We start from the raw sequence: 20753 nt of genomic DNA, 5'->3' as shown, positions 1-20753 counted from the left end.
CTTCCCAATGACCTGAGTGCTAAAGCAGCAGGCCCTCTGCCTTAGGCATGGAGGGTAGGAGGGGCTCGTAGATCATCTCATCCATCCAAGGCCTTTTGGCAGAACCTGCCTGCCCCCACAGCATCACGAGCAGCCGGTGCCTTCCTGGCCCTCTGCTGTCCACAAATCCCTCCACCTGTTGGCCACTCAGAATCTCCGTATCAGAGCACGGCACGGTTCCAGGGCGGAACCCAGCTCTAGCCCTCTCTTCCCCAGCTCTCCCTCAGAAGACAGCACAAAGCATATTTACCCCTGGGGCCTGGGAAAGGAGGGCCCTCCTGCCCAAAGCACGCCCCCATCTTCTCATCTGTGTCCCCTCCCCCAGCCCAGGGAGGAAGAGAAGTCCTGACCCCTGAGCCTGGGAAGGGGCAGCCGCCACCAAACTCCTCCACTCCCACCCCCATTCTTGACCCCTCCTCCTCAGGCCTTGGCCTTCAGGGTAGAGGGGACAGGGGGCATTTTAAATTGTCCCCCTGTGAACAATCAAGGGCACAGAAGAAATCTTTGCATACACTGGAAACCTCCCATTTTCCAAAGCCAACCCACGGTGTAGCCATATAACTTTCAGTCATGCTGGCCGTGGCCTTTGAATGGCCCTGCCAGGGAATGTGGGTCAGGTACCCATCAGGAGGAAGCCGATGAAAGGTGACGTTAAGTTGGGGGGCAATCCTGGCAGAACTCATCTTTATTTTCAGAGGACAGTTCTCGAAAGGAAGGAAAATGGAAGTGAAAGTATAGGAAGAAAATGTGGGCACCAGGTCTCTAGTAAAACCAGTCCCGCGAGGGTGGAGGCTGGGTGAAAGGAGCAGACATGGCTGTGAGGGTCTGCAGGGCTTCCCTGCCCCTGTCTGCCACTGCCCCTTCCCTGAGACCCCAGGGCAAGGCAGGGGCAGGGACTCTGGCCCATCAGCGGGAGAAGCAGCCAGCCGGCTGGGAGGTGGCGGGTGGGAAGAGGCTTCACTTTCTGCATTAACAATCCACCTCCATGACCTTTATCCCCAAGCCAGAGGGTTGGCCTGCTTGGGTCCACTGGCTCCCAGTCCCATTCCTGGCATGCCTGCCCTTCCTCCCTCCTAGAGGATAATCCAGGCAGGGTTTGGGGGCCTCTAGATCCTTGTGGCCAATGCTGGCTCATTGCAGACACTCAAAGATACAAACACTGCAAGAGGCATAAAGATGAGTGTGGCCCAGCCACAATCTCAAGGGGCTCTAGGCAGGAGAAGATCAGAACCCTAAAGATGTGATAAAAACTCAGCTCTGTCCAATTCTGGAATGCATGCTCTTAATTGCCTCCTATACCCATTGGCTGTGTGACCTTGGGTAAGTCACTTAACCTCTCTGAGTATCGGTTTTCTCAGAGATTGAAGGTGTTAGACTAGGGTAGTGGTTTTCAACTTTACCAGCTACATTATCCTTTCTTTTAATGAGATCTTACTGGAACCCCAACTTATAACCTATTTACTGAACAGTCCTAATTTGATGGGCTACAAATATGAGCATCTATCTTTCTTCCAACCCCTGTCTCCACTGAGCCTTGCTTCCCATTCCTTAATGCCATCTCGGGCAGACTGAAAGTCTACACAGTCTGTTTCAGTTGAAAGCGTTAATCTGATGTCCAGTATGGTACCTGCATCCTCCACGTCTCTACTTGAGGTCTGACCCGTGGTCTGAAGGACCCACAATGGCGAGCACATGGTCTCTTTTGACCCTCCCCGGCATTCTTCTGGGCCTCCATCTTCAGTTGTTGGGGCAGGGAGTAGGGAGTAGAAAAAGGGGCAGTGTCTCTTTACTGGCTGAGGTGGCTCTGGTCCTCCTGAGCTGTCGATGCCTTTGGTCCTTCAGGCATCCAGGTGTGACCTGCCTGGGGGTCTACAGGACCCCTCCCACTGATGCTGTAAGGTCCCCAGCAGTCAGGCCTTTGGGGCAGGGTTCTGGCCAGATGGTTATACACTTATCCCTTCCTGACCCACCTAGCGGTGGGAGGCTGGCTGCCTGGATCGGTCCTCTCTTTCTTCTGCTGCATTAGACACAAGGGCAGATCAGCATGGTGTCTGCATAGGAGGTGCCCAGCCGGGGAAGGGGAGGTCTGCTTCCTTTCTTGTGGGCTCCTGACATACCATGCATGGCTCGACTGTAGGCCCCTCACTTGCCTTGGGCGGGGCCAGGAGCACGTGCCCTCCACAGGAAGGTGCAGGGAGACAAAGCCACAGTCTTCCCCCGGGGTGCTGACTCCCTACGTGGGGAGTCTCCACCTCTGCCGCAGGTTAGGGGGCTTGAAAAGCTTGTTAAGAATATACCGGTGTGCTGACCCCACTCCAGGCCTGTTGATTCAGCATCTTGAGGGTGGGTCCTGGGCATATCTTGTTGAAGCTCCCGGGGTGACTGGAAAAGGCAGCGGGGGTGAGGAACCACTGCCCCACTCCCACAAATTCTCGTCAAGTGCGGGAGCAGGACCAGTCGGTCCCGCCCAGTGCCCTGGGAGGGTCTGGGTCTCCCTTTATAAGGTGGTGGGGCAGACTTAGGGCCTGGTCTCCTTAGCTTGCACAGCCCTAGCTTGAACAGGGGCTTTAAACACAATTGGAAGGTGACAGAAGAGTTCCCATTCAACACCCTAGCACAAGTGTGTTTTCAATCTGTCTTAGCAGCAGAACCTTTCTTCATATGAAAGCCTGCCAGAGCCCACGTGTAACTCAATTGGAGTTGGAGCATCTGGCTGAAGCAGAGCTGGGGCCTGGAGCCGTTCAGGGTTCTGCCAGGGCTCTGCCAGCAGCATTTGAACCTGCCACCCCAGGAGATCTCACTGGGGCCCCTTCAGCTCACTCTCAGAACCTTCTGTTGCTGTGTTAGATTGGAGGGGGAGGTGGGAATGGAGCAGAGATACGGGCAGAGTCCAGGGAAGCGGGCAAGTTGAGCAAGAGCCAGGGTGGGCCACGAGGCGCGTGGCAGAAGGGAACCAGGCTCTGGGCGGGGGGGGGGGGGTGGCCTGCTGACTTCCCAGTTCTGCTGAGCAGCCATCCCTGGGTCTGAACCCTCAGCAAGGTGTGCTCCTCCCATATGCCCCTGAGCAGGGGAAAGAAGAGAGGCAGTGGCCTCAGGACCTGCAGCCGCCACCCCCGCCAGGGCAGCAGGAGGAAGGGCAGGAGGAGAAATCCGGTGGGGATGAGAGGCCCGCCACTGAGCCCCTCTTTAAGGTCCTGGACACACCTCTGAGCGAGGGCGACGAACCTACGACGCTGCCAGCCCAACGGGACCACGGGCACAGCGTGCAGATGGAGGGCTACCTGGGCCGCAAGCATGACCTGGAGGGGCCCAACAAGAAGGCATCCAACAGGTGTGTGGGCGAGGGGCCCCAGTTGGGAGGGGTGGGCGGTCCTAGGGGCTTCTCCACCAACAGAGCCTAGGCAACATGGCTCTGTGCGGGGGAGGGTGCCCTCTGCCTCTGGTCTGGGCCAGCCCAGGGCTACTTGGCGTGATGGGAAAAGCCTAGCTTCACTTCTGGTCCTGAGTTCAAATCCCATGACCTGTACAAGTGACTCAGCCTAAGTTGGTTTCTCGATTTGTGAAATGGGGATGATAAGAGCCCCTTCAGTACAGACAGCATGCCCAGGGCGGAGCAGGAACTAGTGAAGTTGTTATTATCCAGGGCTGGGTAACAGACAGGTAGGTCTCAGCACTAACAACACATCCTTAATCAACTCTCACTTTGTAACCAACCTGGGCCTCAGGTTCCCCAGCTGTAAAATAGGAGAGGAGGGGCTCCTGTAGATGCCTTCTGGAAGCCCCTCCCAGAGCTGTCATAGGTGACTCTATGACCCTGAGGAATTCGTTCAGAAGCTGTGTCCTTCCCTGACCCTGAGACAGTCATGTCCTTGGGTTCAGTCCACCCAGGGATGCCTCAGGCAGCAGTCCAGGGTCCCAGGAAAACAGGGCAGCCATATTCCCAGGCCAACTGGCAGCACACAGAGCCTGTCCTGGGGGACACAACAAAGCTATCTGAAATTCCAAAAATGAATTCAGGGGCCCAACACCCCAAAGGGATTTATTACTTATAAGGAGACTCTACCAGGAAAGGGAAACCAGCATTTACTGAGCACCTGCTATAGGCCAGGCATTGTTAGGACTCATACAGTCTTCACAACCACCCCGTGATATTGAGGTTCCATTTTGCAGATGGGGAAATAGACTCTCAGAGAGGTTAAGTCATTTGTCCAAGGCAGGATTTTAACTCCAAGACCTGCTCCTTCTTAGCAACCACCTTACTTGAGCTCAAAGAAGGTGGTGAGGGCTGGAGGAAGGACCCCGAGCTGGGCTTTGTAAAATGGCTCTGCAGCTGGCTTTGTAGGGTCATGTTCTCTGTTGACCTTCCAGTCCTCCTCCCTGTGTGCCCTACTGGTTCTCAACCTGCCTGCCCTCAAAAGGGAGGGAGGGAGAAGGGAGACGGAGGAGGAAGAGAAGTTTAATGGTCCTCAGCGTTCATTACTGTGAAAGCGCAATGTGCTTCCCATTTGCCAGTGAAGGAGTCACGTCAGCGCACATCAGCTTATGAGCTTCTTGTTCTCCCCAAACGTAGCAGTTGAGATGAGCCGTGATTTGCACAAATGTGTTTCTTTAAAAAGTGCTAGTACAGGGGCCAGCTCTGTGGCCCAGTGGTGAAGTTCAAGAGCTCCACTTTGGCGGCCTGGGGTTTCACTGGTTCGGATCCTGGGCGCGGACATGGCACTGTTCATCAGGCCATGCTGAGGCAGTGTCCCACATGCCACCACTAGAAGGACCCACAACTAAAAATACACAACTATGTATCGGGGGTCTTTGGCAGGGAGAAGAAAAAAAAGAAAGATTGGCAACAGATGTTAGCTCAGGTGCCAATCTTTAAAAAAATAAATAAATAAATAAATAAAGTGCTAGTACAGTACACAGGGCATATAGCAGCAACAGAACAAAAAACAACCACCAAAACAAAACCCTGCTCCATTCACTTCACAGCTCTGTAGTGAGAATCTAATATGCTAATGCTGTGGAAATCTTTGACAAGTAAGTTTACACTGTTGGTCTTAGACTCAATAATTCTACTTCTAGAAATGGATCTCAAGGTAAGATCAGAATTATAGGCAAATTTATGCACAAGAATGTTTATCACATAGCTATTTAAATTGTGGGTAGGGGCTGGCCCCATGGCCGAGTGGTTAAGTTCATACGTTCCACTTCAGCGACCCAGGATTTTGCCAGTTTGGATCCTGGGTAATACGGACCTAGCACCATTCATCAAGCCTTGGAGTGGTGGCATCCCACATAGCAGAGCTAGAAGGACCTACAACTAGAATATACAACTACATACTGGGGGGCTTTGGGGAGAAGAAGGAAAAAAAAAAAACACACTGGCAACAGATGTTAGCTCAGGGCCAATCTTTCTTTAAAAAAAAAAATTGTGGATAAATTTTCCAGTATTATAAGGTCCACCAATAAAGGGAGTACGTATGTATATGATAGGATACCATATAGCTATTCAAAATTATTTTCAAGAAATATTTGAGGATATCAGGATACTCATGATATGGTATTGAGCTTAAAAGCAAGACAAAAATGGATTATATAGTGTAATCCAATTTTAGCTATAAATGTGAATATGTGAATAGAAAAGAGACTAGAAATACATAAAATGTTAATAATAGTTAACTTTTGGTAGTGAAATTACATGCAGATGATTTTAATTTCCAATTTTTTTTTACAGTAAAATGTGTTACTATTTATCAGGCAAAAATATTGGAATAGAAAAAATGGAAAAGCTATAGGAATTGATTACAGAGATGCTGTATCAGGACTGTGGGTGACCTGCCTGTCTGCATCTTCGCAGGTCCTGGAACAACCTGTACTGCGTGCTCAGGAACAGCGAACTGACCTTCTACAAGGATGCCAAGAACCTGGCCCTGGGGGTGCCCTACCATGGGGAGGAGCCCCTGGCCCTGAGACATGCCATCTGTGAGATTGCTGCCAACTACAAGAAGAAGAAGCACGTCTTCAAGCTGAGGTGAGGCCCCTCCTGTGCACCGCCCCTTCCCTGGGGGCTGGATTTGGCATTAGTGGCCCATTACAAAGAACCAGCTCCAGGCCTGGGTTTCCCCTCAGGGATTTTTCAAATCAAACAGGCCAATGGTCCAGATTTTTACCTTTCTCAGAAGGTGCTGGGCTTCTGGGGGCTTAGGAGGCTGTGGGATCAGAGCCAGCCCTGTGTTCAGGCAGAGGGCTCCAGAGGTGGCCACATGACAGGAGACCCTTTGTCCCCCTAGGCTGAGCAATGGCAGCGAGTGGCTCTTCCATGGCAAGGATGAGGTAAGTGTAAGAGTCCGAACCCAGACCCCACCAACAAAGGGGCCGGTGGAGGATACCCAAGCCACCTGATCTCAAGGCTCCCCCAGAACAGGCAGTCCCAGGGGTCCCCATCCTTTGAGGGGCCCTGACCTTCCCGCCCTGCAGGAGGAGATGCTGTCCTGGCTGCAGGGTGTGAGCACAGCCATCAACGAGTCGCAGAGCATCCGCGTCAAGGCACAGAGCCTGCCCCTGCCCTCCCTCGCCGGTCCTGACGCCAGCCTTGGCAAGAAGGACAAGGAGAAGAGATTCAGCTTCTTCCCCAAAAAGAAGTAGCTCCTCGCGGCGCCCACGGGGGGCGGGGCGCAGGCATGTGGAGGCAGCTCGGCTTCCTGTGCCCCTCCGCTCCCCACAGAGGCCAGGCCCAGGGACGGAGCAGGAAAGGTCTCGGGACACATGCCCTCCTCTCCCCCGCCCCACTTCCCGAGCCGAGGGCGTGCCAGTCCGAGACCCCCTAAAGGCTGGAGGAAAAGATGGGGTTCCTCAGACGCTGTCCACTCCCAAAGCGAGTCTTGCTTGGGGTCACCTTCCTCTTGGCCGCAGCCAGGGAAAGGGAAAGGGAAGAGGACACTGGAAATGCCTGACCTGCCGCTTAGGGGCATGAGGAAGGAGCCTTCAGGTGGGCCCACAGATACCTAGCTCTGGGCCAGGGGCTGCCGGGGACTGAGGGGACACAACAGGCCTCCTCTCCACTGGGCTTCCTTAGAACTGGGGCTCTCACCTCAGGGGCCACCACGTCCTTTCCTCCCTCCTCCACTCACCAAAAAAATGGGAGGGGAGGTGCACCGTCCACCATCAGTGGGTCCTAACTGCAAGGGGCCTCTGGCACCACTTTGCTCCCACCACAGGTGGTAGAAGGATCAGTAAGCTCTCAGCCACCTCTTTTAAAACTACCATCAGAGCTCAGGGCCCAGACCTGAAGGAGGTAGCAGGTCACACTGCCCAAGGCTCTGCCTCTCCACTCTGGGACCCTCCCCTACTCCCAAGAGCAGCCAAACCAGCAATAGCCGACTTGGACCCAGGACCCCTTAGGGAGACAGTGGATCCCTAGATGCGAGATGGATACCCCAGCACCTGGAGTAAAACCTCCCAAAGCCAAATGCCAAAGGCATCCTGTCTGCAGCTGGTACCATCTGAGGGTACTGGCTGGACAAATAGCAAAGTTTATGACCTGCCACCTTGGAGCGGCAAACGTGGCCACATCTAGCTATTGCCACCCATGTAACACAACTCCTGGACAGCTGGAACAATGCCGGGGCCAGAGCCATGAAGGTGTGGCACCCCTTGATCAGCTTCTCCTGAAGGTCTTGGCCTTGGGTATGGGGGAGGAGGGGTGCGGATCACATGGGTACAGAGGTCTTCAGACACGTACCACCCCCCAGCCCCAAGCACATCCAAAAGGGGCCCTGCAACCTCTATCCCCAGGGACAGGCTTCCCCATGCTACTGCAGCCAGAATTCTGGAGGGAAGCGACCATTTGTTCCACAAGGATCTTCCCCCACCACTCTGAATGCAATACAGCTCCAGCTCAGCATCTTAACTGGGGTTAGGTCCAAAAGGGGTCAAGTTGGGGTGGCAGACATTTTCCCCTGGGGAGACCATAAAGGTCCCTGAGGCGTGCAGTTGCTCTTCCCGTCACCTTCCCATGAGAGGGAGCCGTAGGCACACTGAGGTGATTCCTCGGGAAGTGGTGAGGCTCCAAAAGAAACCACAGCGGTAGGCATCCAGAGTTACTAGGCCTTCCAAGGAGCCCTTAGCGCAGGCTCAGCTCGGAGGTCAACCCACGTCAAGGTGAAGCCAACTCCTGGAGACGAGCACCATTTTTCTCCAATGGAGCCTGACATCCCCAGATCAGGTGGTCCCACCTCTGGAGCCAGGGTCTTCATTTAGCCTCTGCATCTAACCCTACGGCCCTCTTTGCACCTACAGGGAATGTAGTGTATACTATTCACCAGCCTCTTTCTAGACCTGGGGAAACCAAAGGGGCAGTGAGGTGACTGTCCTCACCAGGCAATAAAGAAGGCCTTTGGTGCATCCGAGGGCATGTCCTGCTCCAGGGTAGATAGCACGGTCCTCGCTGAAGAGCAAACGGTCGCAGGTGTCTCCCTCAACCGTTCCGCTGGGCCAGGCTTTAGGGAGCCAAGGGACAAGGGGCCACCCTCTCCCCTCCATGTGTGCCAAAGTTGCACCTGAAGTGAGGACTTTCCAGCAACTCCACAGACCCAAGAATGAAAGGGCCCAAAGGAAGAGTTAGGATTTCCCCAAGCCAGGGCCCTGGGCTGGGCAAGGGCAGCCAGCTGCATGTGACCCACTACCTGTTGCCAGCTCCCCATGCATCCCCCCGCCCCCCCATCACACAGGCCCCAAGACGCTCAACCAACCGGACTGAGACTGCAGGCGCCCAACGTGGGGAGACTCTGTGCCACACGGGGGCTAAGTGCTCTGCCAAAGTTTCTCTTTGTCCTCCTTACATTTTCTATTTTGCAGTCTTCAGCAGTATTCCCAAACAGGCCGACACAGCTCCAGTCCACACCAGCATACCAGACTTCCTCCCCAGGGCAGTTTAGAGGAAGCTCCTTCTGGGCATGGTCAGGCAGTCCTTCCCTCTCCCCTTCCCCTTTGTCCCCTGGCCTCAACTCACTCTGGCTGAGGTGGGTGTGGAGGGTCCATGGGCTTCCCACCGCCTCCAGCACCCATAACAGGCAGCCTGTGGAAGGCTCTGCTTCCCCACCCCGCCACTCCTCCTTCCTGCCTATTGGAGGGCAACTGGGGTCCCCGAGGCTGGTCCTGGCTCTCCCACCTCCCTTCAGTGGAGGGAGCAGAGATCCAGAGGACCACAGGGCTCAGTCCCTTGGACAAGCAAGCTCAGGGAGGATGCAAGGGAGGAGGTGGCTGCAGAGGACTGCAACTCTGTAGGGCACAGACCATGCAATCTGGGGCTGGCCCTGGGGCCGGCCGGGCCTGTCCTCCACCTGCTCAAATGTGCTTCCACCAACCAGAGGAAACCCAGTTACTAGTTTTTCTAATAAATCAATAACGCTACATATTTCTCTCAGTTTCTTATTCCACTAGCCTTGTTTCCCTTTGAACTAGGCCAAGGAAGGCTAGTTGAGCGAGCAAGGAGGGAATCTGTGCTCACAGGACCACCACAGAGACAGAAGGCCAGCCAGACTCTCTGGCTTGTCCCCAGGAGTCTCACAGGACCCGTCGGCCAGCACCCAGGCCCCACGTCTCAGCTGAGACCCTGGGAAAGCTTGCTCTTTCATGTAGTTAGCCATCTTGAAGGCCTGCCGCAGGCCTTTTCCCACGGAGCTCAGGACGGAGAGCTCGGGCCTCAGTGGACATCAGAATCCCCAGAATCCCCACGCCTGGGATTCATCTCCCGAGGGGCGATGTCAGTTGGTCGTGCTGGATAGAATCTAAGCATCGCCATTTTTTTGAAAGGTTCCCTTGAGGCCCTGATGATTCTTTCTAACGGGCAGTCAGTGAGAACCACTGAGCTGGTCCAAGGTTCTCAGACACACCTAGGTGGTTGTGTAAGGATCACCCAGGGGAGGTGTTCACTGCCACTTCCCAGGCCCCACCCCCCAAAGAGTCTGAGTCAAGCAGTTTGAGAAGCAGTGACTCATCCATCTCCTTCAATTTATAGATGAGGACAAAGCAAGCGTTTAGGTGACCCAGCTAGTTAATGGCAGGGCTAGGACCAGAAGCTGGGTCTCTGGACTCTCACTCCAGTGCGTTTGTGGTTCCTCAGTGTTGTAACTCGAGACGTGCCTGGGAGCCAGCTCTCTCCTCAGGGACTCTGGACATGGCCACAGAACATTCAGGGCAGCTGGCGGAACAGAGGCTGGCTCTGCTGTCTCCTTCTGCTCAGAAGAGGCCTCCACGTGCCTCCAATCCTCCCTTGACCTCACCAGACTCAGTGGACCTATCTTCAGGTTGAGTCCGTGCCCCCAGGTCAGAAGACTCGCATGGCCCTGACCCAGCAGACATGTGGGTCCACCTGTAGGACAGCTCTGCCACCTAGTCCCGCAGCTGCACTCCTCCAGGCCCCAGCCAGAAGAGACGGGGTGAAACAAGGCTGGTCCACCCAGGAGAAAGAGCAGAAAACCCAAACAAACAAAAAGAGAGGTATTCCTACCCCCTATGAATCAAAGACACTATTGAGAATGGGATGAAAACTGAGGATCCGTCCCAGAAAAAATGCACCTGTACTCCTCACTCAATATTGCAGCCACCTTAAGACATTTCTAGACTCCAAGTTTAGAATCCTTGCCTCCTGACGTCTCCTGGGAACTAGAGAGGGAGAGAAGAGTAAAAGGCACCAGACACTGGAGACTTCTGCCTATTAGAAAAATGTTCCATTCACCCTTCCCCCTTTTTTTCAGTCCAACTTTGGCCCTTGGGGAAAAGAGCTAAAGGCTGGCATGGAGCTCCCCCCACCCCATCCCAGACAGGACACCAGGCTGAGGGTAGAGAAGTCCCTGGGAGTAGAAATAGCAGAGAACAAGTTCCCTCCCACACCTCCTGATGCCCCAGCCTCCCCCACGAGCACCTGGGTGCCTTAGGCTTCGTGAGCACAGACGACAAATGAGTAAATGTGGAAGCAACAGCAGCCATGTCCTGCCTTCCCTAAGACATCCCTGGACACGGTCAACTCTCCCCAGCCCTGCCAGACCCCAGGAAGGAGGCCACACACAGGGCGGTTGGTCAGCAGTGGTTATTGCACCATTGGCAAGTAATGAAATGTGTGTACATTAGCGACAACCACAAGGTCAGCAAGACAACCCAAAAAAGTACCTAAACTGAGTCTATTACATTCTTCCCGGGAGGGGTATCAACAACAGAAGCACACATACGCACATGCGCACACTAACATACCACAGAATGGAAAGCAATAAATTATACGCCTCATTCCTCCTGGATCCGAAGAGGCACAGTCAGGGAGCAAAGCCTCCCCAGGCCCCCTCCTGCGTCCCCGCTGGGTGGGGACCTCGGTCTGGCAGTGGTCGGGAGACGCCGGAGGCCTGAGCAAGGCCTTCTCTCCCTGGGAAGAGGCGAGCTTAAATATTTGGCTTCTTACAAGAGAAAAACTATATACAGGGGAAGTGGCCACACTGGCCTCAGAGGAAGGGAGGGCTCGCCTGGGCCTGTGGAAAGTCGCCGGGAGCCCAGGGCGGTGCCCAGGCACTCACAGACAGCAGGGAAGACACGCCGAGCACACCGGCACATCCCTCCAAGGAGAGCAGGGCGAACAGCCTCCAAGGGCTGGTGGGCGCCCGGGTGGGAAGCATGCCAGGTCCTCCCTGTCCCCGGCACGGCTCCTCTGTCCCCCAGGACTCAGAGTCAACCTACGGAGTTCAAGGCCTGGAATTTCTCCCGCAGGTTTCTCACTCTCCCCTGCTGGCTGGGGTCCGCTGGGTCCCTGGGACCCTCTTCCTTTGGCCGATACTCTGCAGACTCCTGGAAATCCTGGCCCTGCCCCACCCTGGCCGCTGGCAGGCTTGGTCCGTGCCCACCGCCGTCCTCCAGCCCCACAGGGGGCTGGGGCAGGGGCCCCTTCTCCATGACAATCACCCGCCGGTTGTTGTCCAGGGTGAGGTCTGCGGTCACGTACAGGGCCCCCTCTGCGGCCGGCCCGCCTGGGGGCAGCGCCCCAGGAGGCTGCAGCTGGGCGGCCTCCAGGCCTGCGCGGGCCCTCTGGGAGCTCAGGCTGCTGCAGCGGCCCGCCCTGCCCGGCAGAGGCGGCTCCACTATGCTCTCGGGCACCGAGCGGCTGCGGTAGACGGGCGGGCCGCGGGGCCGGCTGCCCTCAGCCTGGAGTGACTCGTCGTAGGAGGCGTACTTGGAGCAGAGCTCCCGCACGTCAGGCCAGTGGAAGGTCTCAGTATTGAAGGGGCTGAGGGGGCTTCTCGAGGAGGGCCGGACACCAGAGGAGGGGGTCCTTGGGCTGGCAGCAGAGGGGCTGCAGGAGAAGCGCCGTGGCGACGTCTCCCCGGCAGAGCAGGGCTTGGGCGGGCTGGGCTCCTGGCCTGTCGTCGGCTGCTCGGGGTTGAGGAGGGACAGCACCGGCTTTCTCCTACCTGTGAGGAGAGAGAGCGGCCTGAATCACTGGGCGGGAGCGGGGCGGGCTCGACCGTCTCCGACTCACTTTCCAGGCAAGGTGGTGGGTGGGATTTGGGGTGTGACGGAAGAGAAATCTCATTGACCATCCACGGCCCCGTTTATCAAAAGGAAACAGGAAGAATGAAGAAAAGGCGGGGGACAAAGGGAGACAATGGGAGTCAAAGGAAGAGATGAGAGCTTCTGCTATCCTGGAAAAGAGGGGCACATGGCCACGCTTCCTCCGAGGCCTCTGCTCCACAAGAAGGGCTCAGCCAGGCTGCACGCTCGGCCTTGGGGCATTAGACCAGCTGCCAGGGCACACCCCCGCCCTCAGTGTGGGGTCCAGCCCTCTCTTTGGTTTCTTAGGGGTCACTTTCCCACAGGAGCCAACTGGCTCCTAAAAGGCTCTTCTGCCCCAGATTTGAGGGAAGGGCCCACCCCCTGCCCCCATCACTGTACCTGAGCCACCTGACGGTGCTCCAGCCTCCTCCTGCAGGCGGGGAACGGTGGCAGCCGCCTTCTCCCACTGCAGTGGCGGTCTGGCCGTCACTGACTTGCTCTTGATCCGGAGACTGTACTGGCGGGCCAGCTGGTAGACTTTGTTCTTGACTCGCTCGCTCACGCGGCTGTCCATCACGTGGGAGAGCTGCACAATGCGGGGGTGCAATGGGGCCACCAGCTCCCCCTGGGTGCCATTGCTCAGCTCCTTCACCAGCTCCTTCAGCTCCCGCGCCAGGTGGGCCGGGCTGGGCCGCTCAGTCGGGGAGACACTCTCCGGTGAGGCAGTGGCTGACTCCTCGGTGATGGCCCCCAGCTCATGCTCCTCCAGGATGAAGAGTGGCTCGTGCAGGTCAAAGCCATTGGCCTGGCCTTGGCCTGGCCCCTTCCGAGGGCTCCCCCCAGAAGACTCCATTCCCTCCCAGATCTTAACAATTTCTGAAGATGGGCGGAACTCAGCATCTGTGATAGGAGCTGGCTCCCCAGCGCCCGCCTCGCCTGGTCCTGGGAGGTCAAACAGGGCCCACGAAGCCGGCCGGGAGCCTGCCTGTCTCTTGTGGCCCAGCGGAGCCACTGGCTCCGGGTCCGGCTTGGGAAGGCTGTTGAACCTGGAGACAGAGTTTCTCACCAGCCCTTTGGGGATGTAGGAAAGGCTCTCCCGGCGCCGGATGCTAAAACCCGCATCATGATGCTCTGCGTTTTCGTAGTAGCTCTTGATTTTGTCCAGCAACAGCCGGTCTCGGGTGGAGAGCATAGATTCCTTCTTCTTGCAGGAAGACTTGTCTGGCTCCACTGGGCAGCCTGGGCTTGGGGGCTGTGTCCCATTGACAGAAGGGCCGCTCTCCATGGCCGCCCCCACAGTAGTGTCGACTTCCTGGGGGAGCTGAGAGCCGAGGGGGTCTGAGGTGCTACCACCTCGGGCCAGGCCCTTCTCGCTGCCCTCTAGGCTGAGCACACTGCTGCTCCGGCTGGTGAGTCTCGGGGTCCCGAAGCCACTTGACTTGCTGTCCTCCAGCGCCAGGCTGCTCCGCCGAGAGAAGCTGCTGACGAACCGCTCAGCAATGACACTGGCCTGGTCCAACACAGAGGGGGGCAGGAGGCTCTCGGGCTCCTCCTCCTCCTCCTCACTGCTCAGGGCCTTAAGGTCCTCAGTGCTCTCAGCCACCACGAAGTCCACTATGCCACCTGGGTGGTCCAGCCCCAGCAGCTCCTGATGGACGTCAAGCTGTGCATCCAGGACTTCTGGAGACTCTGAGTCTGAGGGCATCTCCTCGGTGCTGGGACCTTCCACAGTGGCAAACACCTCCTGCTCTGTCCCAGACTCAGGGTCTGGCTCAACCTGGGACAGCACAGACAGCTCATGAGCCAAAAACCTCCCTCATGATGGATGAGGGGATGAGGGGCAGCACAGCCTGCTCAAAGTCTAGTGAGAGGGCTGTGGTTTAGGACCGAATGCAACCAATGAGCTCAACTCAAGAGTGGGCAACAGGAGCTCAGGGAGAAGAGCGTGATGATGTCCCTGAGTCACCCTGCAGCTGGGGTGCTGGGCCCATGTCCTCAAACCCAAGGAAAATACTAGGATGGAGTAGAGTAGTGGCACCTGTCAATGGCAGCCTGGGAGCTATAGGGACAAGGTGGGAACATACACACCAGGCACAGGTGTGGCACCAGGACTCCCCTGCCTGATGGAGTGGCAGCTCCCTAAAGCCCTAGAGGCTTCCCACATGGGGGTTGTTCTGGGTTCAAACCCAGGCCTGAGCAACATGAGAGGCCACTCCAACTTCCTGGAGGGGCCAGGGCCTCCTGCGTGGATCAGGGTCCAGAGGGCGATGGGACCACATGCTAGAATCCTATCAGGGCAAAGTTGGGGATTTGGCTCCTACCAGCCAGCCTCCGGCCCTGTGCACGACTCTGCATGTGCCCAGGAGTTGGGCGAGGAAGGAAGCAAATCTGAGAACTCCCTCTTGACCACCTTGAAGGTCATTTAACCCATAAAACTGGCCAGTATAGGCAACTTTCCAGAGGGGTCTTTAGAGAGAAGACAAGAGCCAACCCTCCGTGCTCTGAGGAGTCAGAGCTGACTCTGAGTATTCTAGTCTAGAATGTGCAGAGCAGGACCCACGACCTCGGCCTGCACTGTCCAACACAGTAGCCACCACCACATGTGGCTTCCAAGCACCTGAAAAGTGGCTAGTCCAACTGAGAACAGTTGTAAGGGTAAAATGCACACCAGACTGCAAAAACCTCATTAGAAAAAAGTATAAAACATCTCATTAGTAGCTTTTTATATTGATCACATGTTGAAATGATAATAGTTTAGATATACTGGGTTAAATAATTTTTTAACATGGCTACTAGAAAATTCAAAGTTGCACATGTAGCTCACATTCTATTATCATTGGACGTCAGACTCTTATCCAATGTCATCAGGTTTCTCAGTCTTGTCCTGGCTGCGAGGCCCACCCTGTGGTCTAGGCCTCATGAACTTTCTCTTGTACCTTTGAGAAAGCAAAGGACTCTGTTCCACACGACCCACAGGCAGTGTCGGGTGGCAGGAAGAGGAAGGTGGGCGTCTGAGTCACAGACCCAAGTGTGAACTCAGCTCTGCCCCTCAGGAGCTGCCTGATGTCAGGCATATTCTCCCTGGTAAAGCCATTGCAGGGAATGGAAGGAAGAAATAAACCATCAGACATGTAGGAGGCGTCCAGTAGACATCACCACCCTGCCCCTTTGCTCAGGCGGGCACAGGCATGATCTGAAAGTCTGGCGTGCTGGCAGGGGCAGGGCCTTATGCCTCCACAAGGCAGCAAGGGGATCTAAAATCTGGCCACTGCCACTAACTGTGCCCCTTGGCAAGGGAGACTACGCAAAGGGAGGGGACCTTCTTCTAATCCACAGAAAGGGCCGTCTGCTCCGATGTGCCCATAGGCCAGACAGGCCTCCTGAAGGAACGAGAGTCCTTGGGAGCGGGGAATTCCTGTCCCCACAGGCCCAACGGGAGAGCTCATGCCTGAAAGCCCCACCTGCAGACCTGAAGATCTGCTCCCGGCACCTCTGCACCATCCCCTTCCACTGCTGGCCACTCACCTCTGGCAAGGAGGAGGCCGACTCAAAGCTCATGCGCTTCTCAGCACGGGTTGGAGAGCGACCGCTGGGGCTTCTGCAGCTCTTGGAGCCTTCAGACTCCCTGCGCCCCTTTGCCTGCAGCAAGCAGAAGGCAGTCGTCAGCTCCGGGGACGACTGGGAGCTGGTCCCTTCTGCATCCCACATGGGCAGCACCTCCTGAGCCCCAAGGGGGCTGGGCTGCACTAAGAGCTAGCCCTGGATGTGAGCCACTCCAGAGTCAACCTGAACTGCCAGGTGTGGGGACACAGAAATCCCTGCCAGGCATGCAGCCTTGGAAAAGTAAACTTGCTAGACCCTTCCAGCCCCTCTGTGTGCTGGCTTCCCACCTTCTCCACCACTCCCACTCCATTAGTCATGCTGATCGAGTAGTATACTGGTTAGAGTCCAGTACTGGAACAGCGCATGCCAGGGGCTCACCAGGGTGTGACAGTGAGCAACGGATTAAGAAGTGCTGGTTGTAGGAGTAAAGGAACAAGGACAGAGGAGAGGGGAGGGCAGCGGAGGGGACAATTGGATGGGCATGCACATGCCAGGGAACATGCAAGGAGGAGGGGAGATCAAAGAGACACCTCACCATAGCGCCCCGGGAGAAAAGTAAAGCGTTGGCCCGATAGTGCCAGCAGTGGAGGGCGGCCAGCAGGGAGCTGGCAAAGTCGGCTACCTGCTCCGCCACTGCCAGGCTCTCCTCCTCCTCCTCCTCCGAGCCTGGGGGCTCCGGCCTGGCCCCCTTCTCGCTGCCTTCATGCCCTGCCAGGTCCTCCAGAGAGACCTGAAAGGCCTGCTCCTCCTCCTCCTCCTCCTCCTCCTCCACCACCTCCTCCTCCTCTTCCTCCTGCTCCTCCTGGGCAGCCCCTTCAGCCTCCGGCTGCAGGCCCCGAGGATGGGCGGGCTGCCCAAAGTCCAGGAGAGTGCCGGCACTGCCCGCATGCTGTTCAGAGCACAAGATCCCCTCGTGACTGGCCTCTGGGCAACCCCCGTCTCCTCCTGCCAGCGGTTGGGGGTGGGAGGCTTCACAGAGAAAGCCACATCTAGACACCAACCCCTGGTCTCCACTGGGGCCCAGTGAGGACGGGGGTTCTCAAGGTGGGAAGCTGGGACCTGGGAAAGCCGGGACTGGTGCCTGGTCAGGAACCCAGACCCAGGGAGGCCTGCCTGCCCCAGAGAGCGGGAGAAATGAGGGAGGATCCAGGCCGGGCAGGCCACCACCATGGTGGTGTTCCGGGAAAAGGGTACAGAAGGGTCCCTGGGGCAAGGGCCACAGCTTATTCAACTCTGTGACCCTGATGACAGAATCCAGTACACAGTAGGCACTTGATAACTATTTGTTAAATGAATGAAAAGACAATGGGGGCTGAAGGGGCAGGGGTCTGACCAGGCAGTCCCACCCACCTTGTCCAGCCAATCCCCTCCATCCACTGGCCTTACCTTCATTCCCGCTGCTCTGGCTGCAGCCACCACCACCAGGTCCCAGCACATGGGCGAGAGGAAGGGGAAGAGAGATCAGTAAGCAGGAGGAGGAGCCTCTTTACAGACGCCTGAGGCCCAGAGCCCCCCGGAAAAGGCCTCACGGGGGCTCCTACTCCTAGAACCCTCACCCAGTCTCCCGGGCTTTTAAAGGAATGACTGACAGAACAGGGGCCGGGAAGCAGAACAGCACAGGCCTGTGCCTGTCACTCACTCCTGCTGTTAGCCAAGGACAGGGTGTGAGGCATGTGTGTTGGGGAGGGTTCAAGCCCCCTCCCCATTTAGCAAGGGGTGAGGCCCAGTTCCAGGGACGAATAGAGGCAGAGTCCCCTCTAAAGTGTCCTCGACACCTCCACCCGAGGGTTACTGTTTTCCCTTCCTGCCTGCACTCTAGAGCTCCCCGGGAACAGCTGTCCAGCCCTCCCACTCACCTTTCTCACTGAGTTGCCTGAGCAGGTGTCTGGTTGGCTCTGAGGGGGAAAAAGAGAATGGGCAGAGTCAGCGCAGGCCATTCCTGGCCCTGATCCCACGCTCAAAGCACCACCAGCCCATCACCAGCTCAAAGTCCACTCCGGCGTGGCCCCTGCAGCCCTAGGGCCTCAGTGAGGCTGCCCTAGCATCTACCCCACAGGGCCCAGGCCACTCCCGCCAGCCCCTGCCGGCCATCCCCCAGGAGCAGCACTGCCCGCCATCCCCGCATTAGCACACGGTACCCAGGGCCCTCGATTCTGCAGCCAGAGCCCCATGCTGCCCCCTTGAGACCAACTAGCCACGTCTCTGGTCTCTGGAGGTCCCTGGTGCCACCTCAAGCCCCACCCTCGCCACAAGAGCACATCAGCACATTAGCTACACCTAACACCAAGCCCCCTGACAGCACCGGGCTGGAAAGCAGAGGTCGCACCCGACTTTCTGCGGCCCTTAAGGCCTGGCACTACGAGGCCTCGCTGCCTGCTGGGGAGTGTTGCCCGGCTGTACGGGGGCTGATGAGGCTCTGGGGACAGGATACAAAACACATCCATTAGGCTGATGGTGTCACCAGCTTGTACCCCAGCCTTTCTGGGGACAGGCCTGAGACAGGGAGGCAAGGATACGAGGATATTGTCTCAAGAGCCCTCTCTACAGAGCCTGGGCCTTAGCCCATACTGCCCTTGACCAACTGGCATTAAGTGGGAGGCCCACTATAGACATGGAGCCAGAAAGAAAGTCTATTGAGGTCTCTTAGCTGTTCCCGGGCAGAGGAGCATAGTGAAGAACTATTTTCTACTAAGACGCGCGTGTACACGTACGCACGCGTGCGCACACACACACACACACACACACACACTCTCTCTCTCTATCTGCATCAGTATAAGTAAACATCCAATTGTTTTTAAAGTGAGAAATATAAAATGCTCTACTCCTTCATTTTAAAACTGGTAATCAAGAATATTTAGTCAGTGACAAATAACGACAGGAGCACTGACTTAGCCATTTAGCGCACTAGCGGCCCATCAGCTCTCTGGAAACAGAAGCAGGAAAGCCCAGAGGCAGAGTAGACGGCTGAGAGCGCACACTCACGCGCCTGTAGGGGGCTGCGTCCTCCCTCTCAGCAACTTCCTGGCCTGCTTTTACACACATTTCTCACAAGTTCAGTCAACTGATCTCTCACAGATAGAAGGGGGAAGAAAGGCGACCAGGCAAGCACGTCAAGACCAATGAGAACCAACACTCTTCAGGAAAGACAGACACAACACCTCAAAGGCAGCTGTCTCTATGGCAACCCCCACCCCCTCCTCCCCCAGGTCACACGGCACAGGGATGCGATGTACCGACGCTAGAAGAGGACAAGTTCAGCTGTGGTCAGCATCCTCTATTTTAAAAGGCTCAGGAGTATGAAGCACATTTTAGAAAGATGTCTGTTTCGTAATGGTTAAAACTAAAACATGAAAACAAAACCCAACTCTTCTAGTGTTTCCGTGCTAAAATCGTAGCCATGTGGAAACTTTAGCTCTAAGATGGCCCATTTCCCGAGCTCTCTGACAGCTGTGGCTGAGCTGCTGCTGTTAGCACAGGTGGTCCTGCTATTACCACTTCCACCACCGTCACTGACTGGATGCTTCCCCAGGCCAGGAGTTTCCAACTCAAAGCTATGGCAAATTAAGGGGGAATGTTAGAGAGAGAAGAGGAGAATTCGAGGAGAAGAAAGGAAACGAAGGGAAACAAAGAGGGCTGGAGACTTACCAAGTAACACCCCCAATCTGGGCCTTTTAACACATGGCACTGTAAAACTTGAGCGACCATGGCAAGTTGGCCTGGGGTTCAAGAGCAACACCAAACAAAACAAAACACAGACGCTTTCCAGAGACCGCTCTGCTCCATATTCCAGAAGACCAAAGCCCACAGGTCAATCCACACTGTCGTTTTGGGGACCCGTGGGTCAGGGCCAACCAAAGACCAACACACTGTGGAGACCCAAGCAAGGGCACTGTTCCCGGTCACTCTACAACCTTTCTCTCCAGGGGACTCTCAGGCAGTTCTCACCCCAACTCCCATCCCGCGAATTTGGCAGGTACCCAGCTGAAGCTAAATCTGTCCCTGGGCCTCAGACGAAGGGCAGAGTGAAAACACACACATTTGTCACCACGGGAGAGAAGAATAAAAGCAAGGTTTTCTCTTTTTCAATAGACGATTCATTCCAATAAATCCAAGTACGTGGTAGCAGGCCCAGGCATGGACAAAAACCCAGAAGAGGAAAATGGAACTCTTTCCTGAGACCCAAAGTAAATATTTCCCGTCTGGATTTGGTGCCACTTGACGTCTAACTCGTTTTCCCCATGTCCTGCCTCTTCTCTATTCCAGAACTGGGCTGGGGACCATCCACGATGTCTGAGCATCACTCCTGGCTGACTCCCAGTATTCCGAGTGGCTAAGGAGGAAGGTTTTGATCACAGGGGAGCCAAGAAGGGGTGCCAAGGCCTGAGCAAACAAGCACCCCTAGGGTCCCTGGTGGGCAATAAGGGCCAGAGGTGGCTGGTGGAGGCAGCAGGAGCACAGAGACAGGATGGCCCGCACACGCCCATCAATCTCCCTCCTGCCCTTTCCCAGGATTTCTGGAAAGGTGAGGGCAGCCCAGATGCTGGCTCTAGATGATCTCCTGCCTGGTCAAGAGTCCTGTGAAG

General features: G+C 56.2%; 2 protein-coding genes across 22 annotated transcripts in view; one reads left to right on the top strand and one right to left on the bottom strand.

Annotated features, from left to right (window-relative positions):
* Window positions 1–9444, top strand: part of SPTB (spectrin beta, erythrocytic) — a 114434-nt gene extending 104990 nt beyond the window's left edge. For 4 of the 6 annotated variants that reach the window (XM_070593718.1, XM_070593719.1, XM_070593720.1 and 1 more), the window contains 4 exons: window positions 3075–3370; window positions 5891–6064; window positions 6324–6366; window positions 6511–9444. In XM_070593718.1, the coding sequence (XP_070449819.1) occupies window positions 3075–3370; window positions 5891–6064; window positions 6324–6366; window positions 6511–6678 (681 nt within the window). In that variant the 3' untranslated portion in view covers window positions 6679–9444. The remainder of the gene's footprint in view (window positions 1–3074; window positions 3371–5890; window positions 6065–6323; window positions 6367–6510) is intronic. The other 2 variants (XM_070593722.1, XM_070593723.1) reach the window with 1 other exon arrangement.
* Window positions 9445–11107: 1663 nt separating this feature from the next.
* The window catches only part of PLEKHG3 (pleckstrin homology and RhoGEF domain containing G3), a 62215-nt gene continuing 52569 nt past the window's right edge, over window positions 11108–20753 (bottom strand). For 5 of the 16 annotated variants that reach the window (XM_070593724.1, XM_070593734.1, XM_070593726.1 and 2 more), the window contains 6 exons: window positions 18027–18065; window positions 17557–17576; window positions 16793–17059; window positions 16093–16206; window positions 12967–14344; window positions 11108–12485 (listed from right to left, as the gene is read on the bottom strand). In XM_070593724.1, the coding sequence (XP_070449825.1) occupies window positions 11749–12485; window positions 12967–14344; window positions 16093–16206; window positions 16793–17059; window positions 17557–17576; window positions 18027–18065 (2555 nt within the window). In that variant the 3' untranslated portion in view covers window positions 11108–11748. Of the gene's footprint in view, window positions 12486–12966; window positions 14345–16092; window positions 16207–16705; window positions 17060–17556; window positions 17577–18026; window positions 18066–18496; window positions 18587–20753 lie in introns of all 16 variants that reach the window. The other 11 variants (XM_070593730.1, XM_070593731.1, XM_070593729.1 and 8 more) reach the window with 5 other exon arrangements.

This window comes from Equus przewalskii, chromosome 25 (genome assembly GCF_037783145.1).
Source record: "Equus przewalskii isolate Varuska chromosome 25, EquPr2, whole genome shotgun sequence".
In the NCBI taxonomy this organism is placed as follows: Eukaryota; Metazoa; Chordata; class Mammalia; order Perissodactyla; family Equidae; genus Equus; species Equus przewalskii.
This window is presented reverse-complemented; position numbering and strand designations above follow the sequence as displayed.